Here is a 20,576-nt window from a genome sequence, read left to right as displayed (position 1 = left end):
TGCATTGCATTCCAGGTCCTTTTGTTCGGTGTCTGGTGGAGTATGATTGCGGGGTTTTCTTTCTTCCCTGTTTTGGGGGGTGTCTGCTTTCTACAATGAAGTTTCCTGCAGGATTCTTTAACATTTTTATCTGCATGGACACCTCATTATTGAACTACGACGAGGGCTTACTTTTTGGGGTAGGGCTTATATTTAATCCTTACACCTAAAATGCTGAAAATGCTTACTAGGGCTTATCTACGGGGGAGGGCTTATTTATGGAAGACGGTAGTTGTAGAGTGTATTTAGTGCCTTATACCTCCAAGCATAGGCAGATGGCAGAAGACAAATATGTGTCCTCTCCTGCTGAACTGCCGCTCATTCCCAACCGGCCCTTCTGCAGGGTGAAGGGCTTTTTTGTATCTTGAACTATAGTTTGTGTTATTTAGCCCTCATTACATTGCAATAGGGTGCCACAATGTAAGATTTCCACGGCTGTATCAGAGAACACGCTTTGCTGGTGATTAAATTGGTTTTGATGCTTGAGGACTGTAATAGATGTACTTTCTGGTTGAACAGTTAGAATACTAGTAGACTCACACACAGCCATCCCAGGAAAAATTGAGGGTTTTTTTGGGGGGGGGGGGTTTGGCAACATGTTTTAAGCCAAAGACACTGTGACCAGGTGGAAGAGTTGATAAGCGAATACAAGCTGTGTGTGTTCCCCCAAGGCTTTTCAATATGACTTAATTCCAGTATTCCAGTGCCGCTTCTACAATAGGATGATAGGATGAGTAGTGCTGGGGGCTTTATAATCCCCTGCATACTTGCCAAGATGTGTCCATGGTCAGCAGGTATCACAATAATATTTATTTATATAGCGCCAACATATTCCGCAGCGCTTTACAATTTAGAGGTTCATATACAAACATTCATAAGTAACAATTAAAGAAAATACAATAATTAAAGCAAAAATAAAGACAACCCTGCTCTTAAGAGCTTAAAATCTACAATGGGGTGAGGTGGGGGTCACCAGGTACAGCCATGACAAAGAAATGGGGGATAGACGAAAGCTGCATGAGCCAACCACCAGCCAATCTTTGTGATTCGTTTGGGTGTAGCTACGTCTGACGGAGAAATTTGTTCTGAGAAATAGTGGAGGGGCTCCATATGAATTGACTTTGATTAAGGAGAGTGATAGGCCACCCTACAAAGATGTGTGTTTTTATTGAACATCTGAAGCTGTGTAAGTTGTGGTTCATTCTGGTTTCTTGGGGTAGAGCATTCCAGAGTATTGGTGCAGCTTGGGAGAAGTCTTGGAGCCAGGAGTGGGAGGTTCAGATTAGTGTGGATGTTAGTCGAAGGTCTTTGTGGAGCATAGATAACGGGTAGGGCGATAGACAGAGATGAGGGTGGAGAGGTAGGGGGTGCTGCACAGTGGTGAGCTTTGTGAGTGAGAACAGGCAATTTGAATTGGATCCTGTGATATATGGGCAGCCAATGTCATTGGACTGGCACAGAGCAGAGGCATCCGAGTAATGATTACCCAGATAGGTGATCCTTGCTGCTGCGTTAAAGATGGACCAAAGAGGGGAACGTGTAATGAGGGGGAGGCCAATTAATAGAGAATTACAGTAGTCTAGGTGGGATTGTGTCCTATTAATGAACTGCACATGTGCACGCCTCCTGCTGATCGAGTTCACATGTCGGCAGGTGTGTGGGATTGTAATGTCTTCAGCACTAATTGCCGCCTATGTAGAAATGAGCAACGCTGGAACTGCCTCTTATAAAACACATGTAAAAAGTTAATGGATAAGAAACCTGCTACTGAAAACACTTATAAACGCCAGGAATTTTATGTGCTTCTAGAAGCCAAAAAAGAGCAAAAACGATGACCTGATGGCCTCAAGTTTATTTCATTTACAGCATGTACATAAGACACTGTATTCTGGCATATGAAGCTTTAAAAAGTCACAACATTTTGGCACAACTCGAGGCTTAACTAAAATGTGGTAGCTCTTGGGGTTCCCACGGTATTTTTAACCAGTTACTAAAAAAAGTGAGTGACGCTGCAGGATGAGGGCATAGCGACTGCTGCTCACCAAATTCATGACGAGCGGCACTATTCACGACACCACAGATCTTACTCTAACAGGGACTGGAGTAGGATTTGGCACCCCCACATAAAGACCAGAGTGAACACTGTCAGTCTTGATGTATTGGGCCCTTAGCCAGCCCTGTGTAATCACTTGTATTGAGTGAAGTTGTGCGCCTCTAGTCGGATTGTGGCCGGAAGTTTGCAAATTTCATACTTATCACATGATTCAACACCCTCTGCCTCAACACCGGAGAATCCTGACAGTGTGCGCTGTGAGGAATCAGAAGTCTGCAGTCATAAGGATTGCAACTTTCCCTCACAAGACCACACAACCCCTTTAACTTTACACAAGTGGTTTACGGATATCAAATTAGATGTTGAAATACACTTTTTGTGCTGTAATATGCCAGCACTTCTGCAAGTCAAGTTAACCTATGCCCAGTTCTATAAATTGATGTATGTACCTCGGCTATATTAAAATTTTATTTTTTATTTTTATTTTTCTTCTTTTTAATAGCCCATATTATGCTGGTAGTATTTGCATGGTTTTCACAACATATACCACATTAAATCAGTTTTCATGTATTAAATGATCATCTTTTTAAATCTACTGCCTCTGTAAAATTGTAGTGCTTAGCTGCTTAAAATCTGCATTTATCAACCTGTTGAGAAATCGCTGAGATAATGAAAAAAGAAACTCATGCCTCAGCAGTTAAAAAGAAGCATGGCATCATTTTCTCAGCCTCACTAGTCAGAATGGAAGATGAGAAGGCGCAACAAGCCATTTAGAACCGTGCCTGGAGGAATGATGTACCGAGGTCCCCTTGTGTGACTGCAAACCCATTCTGAATCCAGTAGAAGTGCAAATTGTCTGATTATCTTGGAATGTGGTTGTGGGGTAACATTTTATGATTTATGTATAGAGCAGGCAGTAATTGCCAACCATAAGTGCCTCCAATACAAATGCTGACGATGTAGACGAGAAAAATCTGTGCTAGGTCAGTTATAGGCAACAGCAGGTGGATAAATCCAGATGTAAACTGTAGGAATAAATTGATGAAAGGTCTGCTCACATGTCCAGGTATCATCAGTTACCTACAAAAGAAGCAAACACAGATAAACACTTTGGTCCCTTCTCACATCAGTGTTTCCAGTACATGCGGTTTCCATTTCAACACGTACTGGAGACACATTCACACACAAAATCTCTGTTGATCTTCACACCTCTGTTTTTTCACATGTCCGTTTTTTACTGTAACAGCGACACTGTGGAAAGGAAGCGCACATAGGGTTTTATCCGATATACATTGAGTGCAGGGAATAGGTCAATGTACTCACCTGCTGGAGTTGTGACAGGCACAACTCCTTATAGGCATGAAATCAATGAATGCAGAGGTGGCCAGCCGCAGCCCCGATGGTTTAGTGAAGATAAAAATAGTTTAAAGAAATCGGGTTAAATGCTGCGCTAAAAACCACAAATCCAAGGTGTATAATGAATTCCTTTTCTTTATTTTCACTTGAATGAAAGTTGAAAATAAAGAAAAGGAATTCATTATACACCTTGGATTTGTGGTTTTTAGCGCAGCATTTAACCCGATTTCTTTAAACTATTTTTATCTTCATTTTTTACCGTAAGTACGGATGAAAAAGGTCAAAAGTCTATGGGTCCGTGAAAAGCATGTACATCTCACATTATGGGGGAGAAAGCGCAATAGATAACACATGGCTAGAGAAATTTAGGTAGATGGGTAATAGATTGTACAGCTTCTTAGCCAAATAAATCTTTACATAAAAAAAATGTGGGGTAAAGCAGACAGCTGGGGATCGATATCAGACTGGGAAGGTTCATGGTATTTGGGCTTTTCCCATCCTAAAAATACCAGCCCACAGCCCCCCTAGAAGTGGGTCATCACATTAGATGCACCAATTTGCGTCACCTCTTCCCGATTTGCTCTGGTGCGTTGGCAATAGGGGTAATGGTAGTTGGTGTTGATGTCGGCTGTGTAGTTTCAGCTGGCATCAAACCATGGTGTTACTAATGGAGATGCGTCTTTCACACCCCCTATTACTGACCCAGTAAGTATAAAGAAAAAAACACAAATACTTTTATTAAATAAAAAAAAACCTCCCCACCGCTCTTTCTGATTCACCAATTTAATAAGGAAAAAACCCATGGAGACAGGTCAGATATTGTCCAGGTAATCCGACGTAGTCCACAAATGGAACCCTGAAGTGCATAGAGAGAAAAGCAACACTGCCCCTCGTTCACCAATTTATTAGAAAGTAAGGTTCACATGTCAGATGTGATTGAGCGCTTCCTATGACATGGGAACAGGGTTCAGTTGTTCCAAAAGACTGAATGGAATTTATTTATTTTTTAAAAAGTGTGGTTATATTATAAAAGAAAATGTATGTATGTTTATATTTGTTTATTCACGGCACCTGTCACATTATTTCTGCAGTCCTACCTGTGGACAGCATGTTCTAGAGCAGAAGTCCCTACATACATAGGTTACGGTCAATCACGGTAGCCCCGCCCCCTTGAGGGGCATTTAAAGGGAACCAGTCAGGTGAAATATGCACCCAGAACCACGAGCAGTTTTGGGTGCATATTGCTAATCCCTGCCTAACCTCCCTGTATACACTAGCATAGATAGAGATCTTTAGAAAAAGTATTTCTAAAGATCTTTTACCGTATACTAATGAGTAAGGGCACTAGTCCCCTGTGCATTGCCTCCCTTGCTTGTCGCCGGCATTAGCATGTTATTACTTCCCTGTAAGCGTGCTATCATGCTAATGAATGTGCAGTGTCAGAGGATGATCTCACCTCTCCACTGCCGTTGCGTCTGACAGGGGATTTTGGCTCAGTGCGTATGACCCCGGATCTTCGGTCGTACACACTACTGCAGTGTGAAGCCACTGGACACGTACACCCGGCTTCATAGTGTGCATGACCCAAACTCCGGGGTCCTGCTTACTGAGCCGAAATCCCCTGTCGGACGCGATGGCAGTGGAGAGGTGAGTGAAATCATCCTGTAATGCTGTGCATTCATTAGCATGATAGTACGCCCCGGTGGGTGTGCTAACATGCTAATGGGGGTGACTCGCAAGGGCAACTAACGTCCAGGGGGCTAGTGCCCTCGCTCATTACGGTAAAAGATCTTTAGAAATAAAATTGTTGTTGTAATCCACTTTGTTTCAATCATGCGATACACATTAAAATTCACCTGTGTCAAGTAACAGGTGTGGGCAATATGAAAATCCCACCTGAAACCAAATAAAAAGGCAGGAGTTGACTAAATCTTTGCATTTTGTGACAGTGTGTGCCGCACTAAGCATGGAGAACAAAAAAAAGAGAACTGTTTGAGGACTTGAGAACCAAAATTGTTGAAAAATATCAATCTCAAGGTTTCAAATCCATCTTCAGAGATCATGATGTATTCATGATCCTTTGTCCATGTTGCACAACATAATGAAAAAATTTACAACCCATGGCACTATAGCTAATGTTGCTGGAAGTGGATGGTAGAGAAAAATTTCTGAAAAGTTGCAACGCAGGATAGTCCGGATGGTGAATAAGCAGCGCCAATCAAGTTCCAAAGAAAATCTAGCTGTCCTGCAGGCTCAGGGGGAATCAGTGTCAGTGAAAACTATCCATCCACATTTGAATGAAATGAAACGCTATGGCAGGAGACCCAGGAGGACCCCACTGCTAACAGTGACCTAAAAAACCCAGACTGCAGTTTGCCAATATGTACATGAGTAAGCCAAAATCCTTGTGAAAAAGCGTCTTGAGCACAGATGAAACCAAGATAGAGTTTTTTGGTAAAGCACAGCATTCTACTGTTTACCGAAAATGTAATGTGGCCTACAAAGAAAACAAGAGTTGTTTTGCTGCCTCTAGCACTGGGGGCCTTGACTGTGTTCAAGGCATCATAGAACATGAAAATTACCAAAGGATTTTGGATTGCAATGTAGTGCCCAGTGTCAGAAAGCTGGGTTTGCGTCCTAGGTTATGGGTCTTCCAGTAGAACAAGAACCCCAAATAAGCTTAAAGAAGCCCCCAGAAATGGATGGAAACAAAGCACTGGAGAGTTCTGAAGTGACAGCAATGAGTCCGGATCTAAATCCCATTGACACCTGTGGAGAGATCTTAAAGTTGCTGTTGGGAGAAGACGCCTTCACCTACCAGAGACCAGGAGCAGTTTGTAAAAGAAGAGTCCAAAATTCCAGTTCATAGGTGTAAGAAGCTTGATGATGGTTATAGGAAGCGATTGATTGTAGTTATTTATTCTAAAGGGAGTGCAACCAAATATTAAGTTGGGGATGCCAACTATTTTGTCCGGATTATTTTTGAAATTTTTTGTGTGACATTATGTCCAATTTACCTTTTTTATCTGTTTTTTGTGCTGTTCCAATACACAAAAAGGAAATATGTTTATAGCAAAACATTTGTAATTCCAATAATTTTCAGGGAGAAATACTTTATTTTCTGGAACAATTTCAAGTATGCCAACAATTGAATTGAATTATTAAGCTTTAACAGCAATTCAATGAGTAAGAAAGTGAAAGGCAAGGATATAAACCTTTTCACATCATCATTATTTTTTTTTTTAACCTCTGTCTTTTTGTAACTAACAACCACTGGTGTTTAAAATATTTATTTGGGCATTCCTGTACACGATGTTCCATAATATAAAAAAAATGTTCAATAATCAAAAAATTACAAAACAAGAAAAAATGCCGGCTCATATTTAGCTGAAAATGACTGCACTGAGTCAAGATCATGATTGCTATGGGAGATTTTCTGTTCTGCATTAAGCCTGTGACCCATGTCCAAATAACCTATTATTTTCAAGTTCCATATTGGACGGCTGACAGTTTAGCTGACAGGTCAGTGATTAACTAAAGTGGAAAATACTGATCAGCTCATACTTTTCATGTCGTGAGCAGATGGAAGCAGAATTCCAGTGGCAATAGCTTTTGTAGTCAAGGACAAGAATGTAGAGCGGACTGGACCGATTCCTTCTCACATCTGCTGCCATATAGCATTGATGCACCCTACTTTTCAGTGTTATGTTTTAACCTCTGCAACGGTGTTAATATGCACCCAGAACAGTGAACAATATGCACCCAGAACAGTGAACAGTTCTGGGTTCATAATGCTAATCTCTGCCTAACTGTTCCTGCATCTAGTAGCATAGATAAAGAGATCTTTAGAAAAAGTATTTCTAAAGATCCTTTATCATATGCTAATGAGTGTATGGACTAGTCACATGGGCGTTTGTTCCTGTGCTCATTCCGGCCTCTTAGCATGTTAGTACGCCCACAGGGGTGTGCTAACGTTATTCAATGCAGCATCACCAGTGGTGACGCCCGTACCTGAGTCCTCTCTGACTGCTGATATGAATGCCCGCCACTTCCAGTCATGTGCAGTATGAAGCTGGGTGCACGCGTCCCGGCTTCAGAGAGGTCTAGTGACTGTAGTGCTCCACTAAGGCCGGGGCCACATGGGGACTACTGCAATCCTCGCATGACACTCTGCTCACGCTGGCAGCACAGCAGGAGCTGAGTGTCATTGCAACTGAGGACCGATCGTGCGATCGGACCACAGCTGTGGGGTACAGGCCGACTCTGAGGAGGGGCGAGCTGGTGCTGAGGAGGGGAGGGATTTATCTCCCTCTCTCCTCCGTTGTCGGCTATTGCCATTCTCGCTCTGCACTCACAGTACACCGGTGTACTGCGAGTGCAGTGCGATGTTTCTCTCGCCCCATAGAGTTGAATGGGTACGAGAGAAACAGGATCGCATTGCACCCGCAGCATGCTGCCACTGTTTTCTCAGTCCGATTAGGGCTGAGAAAACAAATTGCTCATGGGTGCTGGCACCTAGGCTAATATTGGTCCGAGTGGAATGCGATGTTTTATCTCATTCCACTTGCTCCGATTTTCATTCCTTGTGTCTTAGGCCTAATGGAGAGGACAAAAATAAATAGAAAACAGCAGATTAAACAAAAATGGAGAAACTAAATAAGGAAAAAATAGCATAAGTGAGCTGAACTCAGTAGTGACTATGGCAAATTGTTTTGGGCCATATTGTACTTTATATTTTAATAAGCTTTTAGTCGCTGCTGCTTTTCTACTGTTAACCGCCTCCATTTACCTGAGTTCATTTGCTTTGAAGAGGACAAGGCACAAATACTTCTCAGTGACTAGAATACACAACATCAGTGCTGACCTTCTCCTGCTCTATAAACACATTTTAATTTTTATACTTTATAACGAAAAAAAAATTGATAGGCATAATGAAAAAAACGGGTAGCCACTGCCTGGCAGATTTTCCTTACTTGACGCCAGAGGGAGAGGGGTAAATCATAGTGGAGACCTACACCTTTTTAAAGCGGACGTACAAAGCCATTTCGTCAACCCTACACAATCTACGATGCACCTCCTTATAAATATAGAACAGCTGATTCCAGCGAGCTTCTGGGTAGGACTCAGTCTTGGGGAGTTCAAGCCATTAGGTTTCATTAGTTTAGATTACTGAGACAAAACTCACACTGCAAATCTGGTGATTTCAATAAATTATTTTGGTTTTATTATGCAGTTTTTCTTAACTAGCGGAAAATTACTTGTCTGTATGAGTACGCCTTTTGTCCTGGCAGGAGACCTCCAACTTTTCTCTTCCACTCCCCATGTGCACAAAGAAGCGATTCAGCGAGCGTCCAGTTCTACCCCTGCTCCCAGATCTGAACAGTCCGGGCTGTGCACGCCTCCTGCATGACAGGCTACTATCTTAGGCTAGTTTCACACTTGCGTTGAACGGCATCCGTTGCATTGCGTTGTCTGACGGATGCAATGGATGCGTTGCATATAATGGCACAACGGATGCAACGGATCGTACAAAACAACTGAAAGCTTTTTTTTTTTTTTATTTATTTTTTTTTCTTCTTTACAGTTTTACCGGCAGCAGACTATTGTGAACGATCAGCTGATCACCCGGCTGCCGGGCGCTCGGCTGAGCACTCTCACATGCCGGCGGCCGGGCGTTCAGCTGAGCACTCTCACATGCAGGGGGCCGGGCGCTCAGCTGAGCACTCTCACATGCCGGCGGCCGGGCGCTCAGCTGAGCGCTCTCACATGCAGGGGGCCGGGCGCTCAGCTGAACGTTCGGCCACTGAGAAACAAAATAAAGTTTCTGTGATTTTTTAAAAAAAAAAAAAGCAAGCGCAGTTAAAAATAAAGGTTTCCGCCACTCAAAAAAAGGTACATGCTGCGTTCCCTCCGCCCGACGCAGCGTCAAAATAACGACGCTGCGTCGTCCAGTGGATGCAACGCTGACACTTGCGTTACAGTGCGTCTTCCATACAAGTCTATGGAGAATAGTGCAGTGCGTTAACGGACTGCGCTATTCTCCATAGTGACGGACTGCGCTGAATCCAAGTGTGAAAGTACCCTTATAGAGTCAAACAAGTGAATTAGGCGAGGACTTGCACGTGGATAGAAGATGCAAATGACCTACTTTCGGTCACATGGCCGCCCAGTCTCGCTGCTGGCACCAATGACTGTGCGCACTGTGAGGATTCACAAGTCTGCAGTCACATAGAGCGACACATAGAGGGACTGCAGACTTTTGTGCCAATCCTGGATAAACCTTTCAAGACCTAAATCGTTCTGGTTTATGACCGTATGGCTCAGTTTTTTATTTGATTAGAGGTTTACCCTTGAGGATTCCCACTAGTCTGCCCAATAAAGAGTCCGTGTTCCTCCGAGCACCGTGTCCATTTCAGTGCGAACGTAGTCGGAGGCTGGCACATACCTGCCTCTACCTGGTACTGCCGCTTGCCTTTATGAACGGGTTTATAGGAACTTGATAACTTCACACTGAAAACGTTCATAGAGTAAAACTGCAAAATTGTATTAATCATCTTTACAAAACCAGGACTTTCTTATCGCACCTGCCTTCTTTAGTAATTATGGATAAAAATTGCATGCATTACAAACAAACTTGCCAAATTTATTCTGACATAAATTTATACTGTCGCTAATATGAAATGACTTTTTTTGTGATTTGGTCTTAATTTATTAAATAATGCCTTATCTGTAAAACACAGGACTTGGACTACCTACATTAAGTCAATTCATCATGTTATTTTAAATGTTAATTTATTAGATTTACTTCAGTCATATAAATGAGAATAAAGGCACTAGACAACATTGCGAGGTCGTACGAAGACTGCCCAGAGAGATTACGTTAGGAGCTTTATTTTTGCATGTTGTAATATGTACTTAAATGAAACATTGCGTTTCCTATGGGAGTCGCCGTCTGAACACAACATATAGTCATTATGGTCATATACTGTGTGCTCATAGATATGGACTGATATTGTGTCGGTAATTAATATATATTTTTTTTTTTTTAAGTATGTATTTAAATTGACTTTTTAATTTTCTTTGCAGAGCGAAGTGGTCCTCAACAGTCCAGGAAGCAGCCAAAGTATTTCACAATGGATGTAGATGATGAAGAAAATATGAGTAAGCTGTATTAGATAATGAGTTTTAGAGAAGAGCTTCATGTTGGTAACTGAAGCCTTCTACTGCCTCCCACGAGCGTACATATAAAGCTTCCCCTTAGCGAACATCCATAAAGGGCAATTTACTCAGTGCCTCCCCTAGTGTTTATATTCATACCAATGTATTGTATAGTACAAGATATTTACTTATAAAAATATTCACCTTCTTTGAGTAGTTTTCTTGTCCCTCACTGTAGTATTAGAGACTTACAGTGCTGCTCACCATTATTGGCACCCCTAATTTTTTTTCATAGACTGTACAACATCTTCAGAAATAAATGGAAATGTACCAAAAATATATCCTTAGGGTACGTGCCCACGATCCGTGTTTGCTGCATTTTGGGCGCAGCATGCTTCAGCTGTGTCCAAAACGCAGCGTTGTACAGTACAAGCATAGTGGACAGGATTTCTTGAAATCCCATGCCCACTGTGCTTGTTTTTTACGCAGCAAATACTGACCTGTGGTGCGTCTTTCCAGACCGCATCATGACAATTGTTTGCTGCGGGATCGCATGAGTCCTCCGTAGGGAGAACACAAGCGAGAGACTGCAGCACACTGAACCCTGATCGTGGGTACAAGCAGCTATGTTCTCCGGTGGAGGAAACGCGGGGCCTCGCAGGTCAGGATTCGCTGCGTCCTGAACGCAGTGAGTCCTGATTGTGGGCACGTACCCTTAGGATTTTTTTAATTAGTGGCCTAAAATAATACAACAATAGAACATTGTTGTTGTGGCAATTTCAAGGAAGAAACAGAATAAAGAGCATGTGCAGCAATAAAAGCCCTCCCCTAATTAATACTTGGATGCACACCCTTTGGCATTGATGACAGCCAACAAACGTTTCTTGTAGCCATCTATAAGCTTCTTGCTCTTCTCAGCTGGTATTTTCTCACACTCTCCCTTTGCAGTTTGTTTAAGCTCTTGAATGTTTGCAGGGTTCTTTTTCCCAATGGCAGGTTTCACCTCACCCCAAAGATTTTCAATGGGATTGAGGTCAGAACTCATTGCTGGACATTTTAAAATAGTCCATTTTTACCTTTTTGAACCATTCCTATATACTTTTGGATGTGTGCTTTGGGTTATTGTCTTGCTGGAGGACCCATGATCTTCCACTTACTCCAAGATTTCTTAGGGGTGCTTCACACACAGCGAGCTCGCTGCCGAGATCGCTGCTGAGTCACGCTTTTTGTGACGCAGCAGTGACCTCATTAGCGATCTCGCTGTGTGTGACAATGAGCAGCGATCTGGCCCCTGCTGCGAGATCGCTGCTCATTACACACAGCCCTGGTTCGTTTTCTTCAAAGGCGCTCTCCCGCTGTGACACACAGATCGCTGTGTGTGACAGCGAGAGAGCGACAAATGAAGCGAGCAGGGAGCAGGAGCCGGCGTCTGGCAGCTGCGGAGGCTGGTAACTAATATAAACATCGGGTAACCAAGGTGGTTACCCGATATTTACCTTAGTTACCAGCCTCCGCAGCTCTCACGCTGCCTGTGCTGCCGGCTCCGGCTCTCTGCACATGTAGCTGCTGTACACATCAGGTTAATTAACCGGATGTGTACTGTAGCTAGGAGAGCAAGGAGCCAGCGCTCAGTGTGCGCGGCTCCCTGCTCCCTGCACACACAGCTAAGCGGTGTGCGCTGGTAACTAATGTAAACATCGGGTAACCATACCCGATGTTTACCTTAGTTACCAGTGTCCGCAGCTTCCAGACGCCGGCTCCGTGCAAGCGCAGCGTCGCTTGCACGTCGCTGCTGGCTGGGGGCTGTTCACTGGTCGCTGGTGAGATCTGCCTGTTTGACAGCTCACCAGCGACCATGTAGCGATGCAGCAGCGATCCTGACCAGGTCAGATCGCTGGTCGGATCGCTGCTGCATCGCTAAAGTGTGAAGGTACCCTTACACTGGGAAGGAGATTTCATTCTAAAATCTCTTGATAATTCTCTGATTTCATGATTCCAGTGATATGGTCAAGGCCTCCAGTACCAGAGGTAATAAAGCAACCCCACAGCATTGTGGATCCTCCACCATGCTTAACTGTTGGTATGATGTTCTTTTAAACAAACTTTCTTTGCATTGCCAAAAAGGTCTAGTTTTTGTTTTATCTGTCCACAGAACATATTTGCAAAAGGATTGGGGTTTGTCAAGGTGGCTGAGATCAGTCGTTCCTTTTGATGTATTTTCTTCAGCAAGGGTTTCTTTCTTGGCCTTTGCCCATAAACTTCTGCTTAGTTTAGTGTACAGTGTAAGGTACTTGCTGAAACCATGGCCTCAGACTCTTCCAGGCCGGCCTTGAGGTCTTTGGATGTTTGATATGGTGTTTTTTCCACCATTCGCACCAACCTTCAAAGACATCTCTTGTCAAGTTTCCTTTTTCCCTCACGTCTAGGGAGGTTGTTGACTGTTCCAGGCTTGGCAAACTTCTTTTTAACATTGTGCACTCTTAAAACTGGGATAGAAAGATCTTTGGAGATGGCCTTATACCCTTTGGAAGTGTTGTTTGCTGCTAATATTCGCAGTTTTGATGTTCTCAAACAGCTCCTTTTTGTCTTCATGATTATAACAAAGGGACAGGGCCTACCATGTGGCTTTTTAAAACACTGAAGTCATCATTCATTGGCTAATTTATGTCACATGGGCACCGACAATTTCACAGGTGATTCCCATTTGTGATTTACCCCAGGCAAGTCAAAATGTGTTTCCATACTTATTTAATGTAAAGGGCCAATACCAGCATCACAACAAGCTTTAGGTTTTTCTATTTTTCCCTCCCATTGGTTTTTTGTTTTAAATAGTTGTTTATCATTTGCGCTTTTGTATTTAACAAGAGTGCTCTATACAGAAAGGCTGTTTCACTTGATTCATTTTTGTCCAGGAGATATTTCACAGTATGTATTAAAGGGAACCTGTCAGGTATAATATGCACCCACAACCACGAGCAGTTCTGGGTGCATATTGCTAATCCCTGCCTAACTGTCTCAGGCTACAGTAGCATAGATAAAGAGATCTTTAGAAAAAGTATTTCTAAAGATCCTCTGATATGCTAATGAGTGCAGGGGCTAGTCGCAAGGGTGTTAGTTCCTGCGCTAATTCTGCCCTTAGCATGCCCACAGGGGCGTGCTAACATGTTATTCAATGAGCATTATCCAGCATCAACAGTGGTGATGCGCGTACCTGTGTCCACGGTCATTGCTTCAGATGCTGGGCAGTGTACATGATCAGAAGTCCCAGCACTTCCAGTTATGCGCACTAGACCTATCTGAAACCAGGACTCGTACACCTGGCTTCATAGTGAGCATGACCGGAAGTGCCTGGACGTTTGACCATGCGCACTGCCCAGCTTCTGAAGCGATGACAGCGGACACAGGTATGCGCAGTCACCGCTAATGACGCTGCATTGAATAGCATGTTATTTCACCCCTGTGGGCTGCTTACATGAGAAGAGGCCGGAATGAGCGCAGGAAGTAACACCCTAGGCACTAGTGCCCTCGCTCATTAGCATATCATAAAGGATCTTTAGAAATACTTTTTCTAAAGATCTCTTTATGTATGCTACTAGATACAGAGACGGTTAGGCAGGGATTAGCAATAGACACCCAGAACTGCTCGTGGTTCCGGGTGCATGTTGCCCCTGACAGGTTCACTTTTTAAACTTCATGGGTGCCAATAACGATGAGCAGGACTGTAGTATAAATTTCTTATAAAAGGTAGTTGACACAAAGTGATATACTAATGGTCTAGCTGATGTGCGGTACAGAACAGGCAGCTTTGCTGGATCGCTTTCTAGTAGGTAACTAGCATTTCAGTTAATTTAATAATTTGAATTAATCGTCACTGATTTTATGGTAACGATTTAGTTATCACTTAGGTCTCGCACTTTTTTTTTTTTTTCTTCTTTTCTATAGCCTTCCGCACCTTTTAACATCTTCTATCATATGTAAATATGGTCACTTGTGCAAATCTGATTCTATCAGCAAACAAGGATTGCATACTTTTTACTGTTAATTTCAAAATCTTCTTTCCCCCTTGGTCTGTTGAGCGCCGAAAGGAGTAACCTATCGAGCTTTTGCTGGAGGATGTTATAAATGAAAATTTAGCAACCATTCCATCAGCTTTGTTAGCTGGGTAAAGTGGTGTGTGTTTGCTTAGCAGTTTTGTTCCAAGATTCAGTACATCTTGGGCCTTTGAATACTTAAGAACGCGACTTAATCCGTAAAGATAATATCTAATGGAAATAATGTGAACTTGGTTTAAGAATTGAGAACGAACAATAAATTGTGTAAAAAGTGAAATCGTTTTTCGATCATTTGAGACCTCTTTAAAATCAGTTTGTTTTTCTCTATCAAGAATCAGTTTCTTTTGCTAATTATTCCAATTTTCTGGCACCCACATTTGTATGGAAGCCGCCTGTATTAGGGGAACACCCCTATATTATCAGTTTTAAATCAGGATATTTTTGTCCTGTTTTTCTTGCTTTTCATTTATTAAGAATATTCAGTCTTCAGATGATTTGGCAAGAAAAAAAAAAAATAAGATTTTAAAAGGATGTTACTACATTTTTTTCTTCCATGTTAATGAAAAGCAAATGGTTAATAGCATTTGCCATTACAACTTATCATATATTCTGTGACCACACATCACTGAACCAGTGACAAAGATAGATAAAGGAATCTATAAATTTTGCATTTACAAGATCCTGCAACGAAGGCGTTGTAAGTTACTCTTTCTGGGCACCACAGGTTCAAGCAGCACTGACGTTAAAGAAAATCGTCACATGGATGGACTATCAAGAAAGGAAGGGAATGGCCAAGGTACCGGGGAGGGGGCTCAGCTATCCAATGGGGGTGAGGGAAGCAACAGGAAACGACCATTGGAGGAAGGTAATAATGGCCATTCCAAGTTTCGTCCAAAGAAGAGGAAGAAAACGCCAGGGCCTGTGCTGCCAAAGAACGCGCTCATGCAGCTGAACGAGATAAAACCAGGTTTGCAGTATAAGCTTCTATCTCAGTCTGGACCAGTTCATGCACCAGTATTCATTATGACTGTTGAGGTTAATGGGCAAGCTTTTGAGGGATCAGGGCCAACAAAAAAGAAGGCCAAGCTACATGCCGCTGAAAAAGCATTACGGTCTTTTGTGCAGTTTCCCAATGCATCAGAAGCTCATATAGCAATGGGGAGAACTCAGTCTATGAACACGGACTTCACTTCTGACCAGGCCGACTTCCCAGACACACTCTTCAATGGATTTGAAAAACCCGAGCAGTCAGATCATGCATTTTTCTTAGGCTCCAATGGGAATGAACCCTTTAATTCAACAAGTGACTATAGCATGGCGCTCGCTGGATCTTGCAACCTAATCCAGTCCCCACTTCCAACACCTTCATTTTTTCCACCTTCAAGTGGGAAAAATCCTGTAATGATCTTAAATGAGCTGCGACCTGGACTGAAATATGACTTTGTGTCCGAGAGTGGAGAAAGCCATGCTAAAAACTTTATCATGTCAGTCACAGTGGATAACCAGACATTTGAGGGATCTGGTAGGAACAAGAAACTTGCTAAAGCACGAGCGGCTCAGTCAGCTTTGGCATCATTATTTAACATGCAATTGGACCAGACTCCTTCACGACAGCCTGTTCCAAGTGAAGGTCTACAGTTGCACTTGCCTCAGGTAAGAGAATTGAACAAACTATTTTGTTTTTGTGTCATCTCATATAGCAAATTTATGAAAAACTTATGTCATCCATGTGTTCTAAAATTATTTACCCTACCTCTTATCACAAATCTCTGGGTATGACCATAAGGTAAGTTATTGATTGTAAGTGAGGCTATCCTTGCATATATGATCCCCCCCTATCCTGGCATATATGATCCCCCCCTATCCTGGCATATATGATCCCCTATCCTGGTATATATTATCCCCTATCCTTGTATATATGATTCCCCACCTATCTTGTTATATATGATTTCCCCCCCCCCTATCCTGGGTATATATGATACCCCCCCCTATACTGGTATATATGATACCCCCCCTATACTGGTATATATGATACCCCCCCTATACTGGTATATATGATACCCCCCCTATACTGGTATATATGATACCCCCCCATCCTGGTATATATGATACCCCCCCATCCTGGTATATATGATAACCCCCCCCCATCCTGGTATATATGATACCCCCCCCATCCTGGTATATATGATACCCCCCCCATCCTGGTATATATGATACCCCCCCCCCATCCTGGTATATATGATACCCCCCCATCCTGGTATATATGATACCCCTCCATCCTGGTATATATGATACCCCCCCATCCTGGTATATATGATACCCCCCCATCCTGGTATATATGATACCCCCCATCCTGGTATATATGATACCCCCCCCATCCTGGTATATATGATACCGCCCCATACTGGTATATATGATACCCCCCCCATCCTGGTATATATGATACCCCCCCCATCCTGGTATATATGATACCCCCCCCCATCCTGGTATATATGATACCCCCCCCCCATCCTGGTATATATGATACCCCCCCATCCTGGTATATATGATACCCCCCCCCCCATCCTGGTATATATGATACCCCCCCATCCTGGTATATATGATACCCCCCCCCATCCTGGTATATATGATACCCCCCCCCCCATCCTGGTATATATGATCACCCCCCCACCCCATCCTGGTATATATGATCTCCCCCATCCTGGTACATATGCCCTCCCCCATCCTGGTACATATGCCCCCCTCCATCCTGGTACACATGCCCCCCCCCCATCCTGGTACACATGCCCCCCCCCCCCGCCCATCCTGGTACATATGACACCCCTCCCCGCCCATCCTGGTACACATGACCCCCCATTACGCCGCACGCTTACTTAAAAACGATTGTACTCAGCCTCTCTCCCGTCCCCCACGGCCACTGTGGGGGGGATCAGAGGGAGGGTGAGTATAAGCTGCTCGTTCCTCACATTTCTGCTTGCATTATGAAGCAAAAAAAATAGAGCGACGGCTCTTATCTTGAATAGTTTGTAAGTTGGTGCACTTTTAAGTCAAGGTATTATTGTATCTCCAAGACTGCTGAAAGGTAATCGTTTACCGGGTTTTTTGCTGCTTGTGAGGAATATAATGTATGGGCAGATGCCCTGATTCCAGCAATGTGTCACTTACTGGGCTGCTTGCTGTAGCTTTAATAAAATCACTGCTTCCCCAGCATTGATTGGCCGCTTTCTGCTTATGCACAGTGTACATAGAACTTTGTGATGTGGAGGGGATATACAGGGTCAGCATTCAGAGGATGTTAGATCTGCAGGAGAGAAAAACTGCAGTTTTAGCAAAATGCCTAGTAAGTTACACATCACTGGAATCAAGCTCTCTGCTCCCATATCATGCTGCTCTCAGGGTAGCAAAAACCTGGTGACAGATTCACTTTTCTAAAGAAATGAAACCTGCAGTTTTAGTGCCAGTGCTTACCAACTCTGTTGGCCTGTGCTTCACCTTTCTGTCCTTTGCACCAGAAATAGTTGGAGAAGCCCACTCAGACAATGTACATGGAAAAACTAGTCTAGGAGGGACTGCTAATTATTGCGGCATCTATTCCTGGTATGTCATTTGCAGAAATGTCTGTGGCAACAGAGCATAAAAATATCTAAAAAATTGTGCACCAATTTTATTATAAATCCAGTGTTAGAAACCCTATAATATGTCTGACTAAAGAAAAATTACTTTCCCAACTTATCAAACCCTTGTACTCTGAATTCACTGCTCAGCTAGGGGACCAGAGAGCAGTTGCTGCCTATAAATGTCTATGGAAAGACAAAAATAGTGATATTTCTCATGTGATGTCACCAGACTGGTACAGCATAATATAACTGGATAAGTCTATCAAGATGGTAACAAAACTTTGGGTCCCGCCGGCATGAGGCCACTTTATGAATCTGCAACTCGATAAGATCAGGGAAGAAGCAAGGAAATGTGCAGCCGTAGCCGAGAGATTAACCGTGTCATGTCTTGTGTTATGTGTGAAGGTTCTGGCTGACGCAGTTGCTCGTTTGGTGGTAGATAAGTTCAGCGAGCTGACTGATAATTTCACCTCCCCACATGCAAGGAGAAAAGTCCTCGCTGGCGTCGTCATGACAACAGGTACTTTAATGTTTTCTGTGCCGCTTTTATTTACCATTAGCCAATATTTTTGGACCCCTCCCCATCTCTCCCCCTCACTCCCTCATGCCGCCCTTTTGAAATACATCTGCTCAATACAGATTTTTATACTTAGGAATAGATGTGAAGGATGCCCAGGTTATTAGTGTTTCCACTGGAACCAAATGCATCAATGGAGAGTATATGAGTGATCGTGGTCTGGCGCTAAATGACTGTCACGCTGAAATTATAGCTCGCAGGTCACTGCTAAGGTTTCTCTACACACAGCTGGAGTTATTTTTAAGGTAAGGCTATAAAAACCACAGTATTTATCATTGGTATTGCCAATTGGTGTAGAAAAAATGTGCATCGCTCTATTATGAACCAGTTCTTTGAATGTTCCTAAGACTTGACATTACCGAGTCCTCTGAATATTTTCTCACATTACCTGCTTGTATTACCTCCTGCCTCTGACACTTAAGGGGGCTTTACACGCTAGGATATCGTTAATGTTTTATCATCGGGGTAACGTTGTTTGTGACGCACATCCGGCGTCATTAACGAGATCGCAGCGTGTGACACTTATGTGCGACCTAAAACGATCGCAAAAGCGGCCAAATTTGTTTGCAGCGGAGAGGTCGTCCTAAAACAAAAAATCGTTTACCTCTCATTAGCGATGTTGTTCCTCGTTCCTGCTGCAGCACACATCGCTGTGTGTGACACCGCAGGAGCGACGAACATCTCCTTACCTGCCTCCACCCGCTATGCAGAAGGAAGGAGGTGGGCGGGATGTTACGTCCCGCTTATCTCCGTCCCTCCGCTTCTATTGGCCGCTTGCCGTGTGACGTCGCTGTGACACCGCACGACCCGCCCCCTTAGAAAGGAGGCGGATCACCTGCCAGAGCGACGTCGCAGGGCAGGTAAGTCCGTGTGACGGGGGTGCGCGATTATGTGCGCGACGGGCAGCGATTTGCCCGTGTTGCACAAATGATGGGGGCACCGATATTGCAGTGTAAAGCCTGCTTTACTATGATATAAGAGGAGAAAAGAAGAACGAAAACCAAAAATTTGTAATAAAATATATATATATGATTTTATTAATTAATATGTATATATTTTATTTAAATATGCAAAAAGTGAAGAATTACAAAAACATGTAGCTCAGGTACAAAGACAATGACAGCCAAGTTGCATAATAACCTGCACAGATTTAAATAGGAAAAAAGGAATAGAGCCCCCTCCCAGGCAGCGTGACGTGACCACACACAGGATTATATGGATACAATCCTATATATTGCAAATGTGATCTGATTCTATATAAAGTATCCGAGGTGTTCACAGAAAGGAGTGCAAAGACTCCTATGGCAAATGAAAAGAAGGGCCAAAGTGACTTATGAGGCATACAGAGTCAAAAAGGGGGAGCTATCAAAATGGTTACCATTATACCATTATAACACCAGCTCAAGTGCATGATAAGGCTGCTTTCACACTACGTTTTTTTAACATCCGTCATGAACGTTTTTTGTTTGTTTTGTTTTTTTAAACATATTTTATTTGATGTCAGCAAGCACATATCCTCAACAAGAGAACATGTTGTTACATTCCATAAAATGTCTCCGGATCGTACAATGCTTCTGTTACATCATTTTCTTTTTCATTGTCACAACAATTTCATCTCCATAGAATTATCTTAACAATAATTTACTTTAACTTAACAACCTAACCTATTTGTTCCCTTCAGTTGGTCCTTTGGATGCTCCCCATCTTCAGTGTCCCTAGTGTCC

At 43.1% G+C, this 20,576-nt stretch overlaps 1 protein-coding gene across 3 annotated transcripts in view; it reads left to right on the top strand.

Annotated features, from left to right (window-relative positions):
• The window catches only part of ADARB1 (adenosine deaminase RNA specific B1), a 156,717-nt gene that overhangs the window by 122,349 nt on the left and 13,792 nt on the right, over positions 1 to 20,576 (top strand). For 2 of the 3 annotated variants that reach the window (XM_075317572.1, XM_075317571.1), the window contains 4 exons: positions 10,535 to 10,609; positions 15,383 to 16,311; positions 18,681 to 18,795; positions 18,929 to 19,097. In XM_075317572.1, coding sequence (XP_075173687.1) covers positions 10,535 to 10,609; positions 15,383 to 16,311; positions 18,681 to 18,795; positions 18,929 to 19,097 — 1,288 coding nt within the window. Of the gene's footprint in view, positions 1 to 10,534; positions 10,610 to 14,682; positions 16,312 to 18,680; positions 18,796 to 18,928; positions 19,098 to 20,576 lie in introns of those variants that run through there. The other variant, XM_075317573.1, reaches the window with a different exon arrangement.

The sequence above is a fragment of the Anomaloglossus baeobatrachus genome, chromosome 7, assembly GCF_048569485.1.
Source record: "Anomaloglossus baeobatrachus isolate aAnoBae1 chromosome 7, aAnoBae1.hap1, whole genome shotgun sequence".
Lineage (NCBI taxonomy): Eukaryota > Metazoa > Chordata > Amphibia > Anura > Aromobatidae > Anomaloglossus > Anomaloglossus baeobatrachus.
Note: the sequence above shows the minus strand (reverse complement) of the source record. Positions and strands in the feature narration are given on the sequence as shown.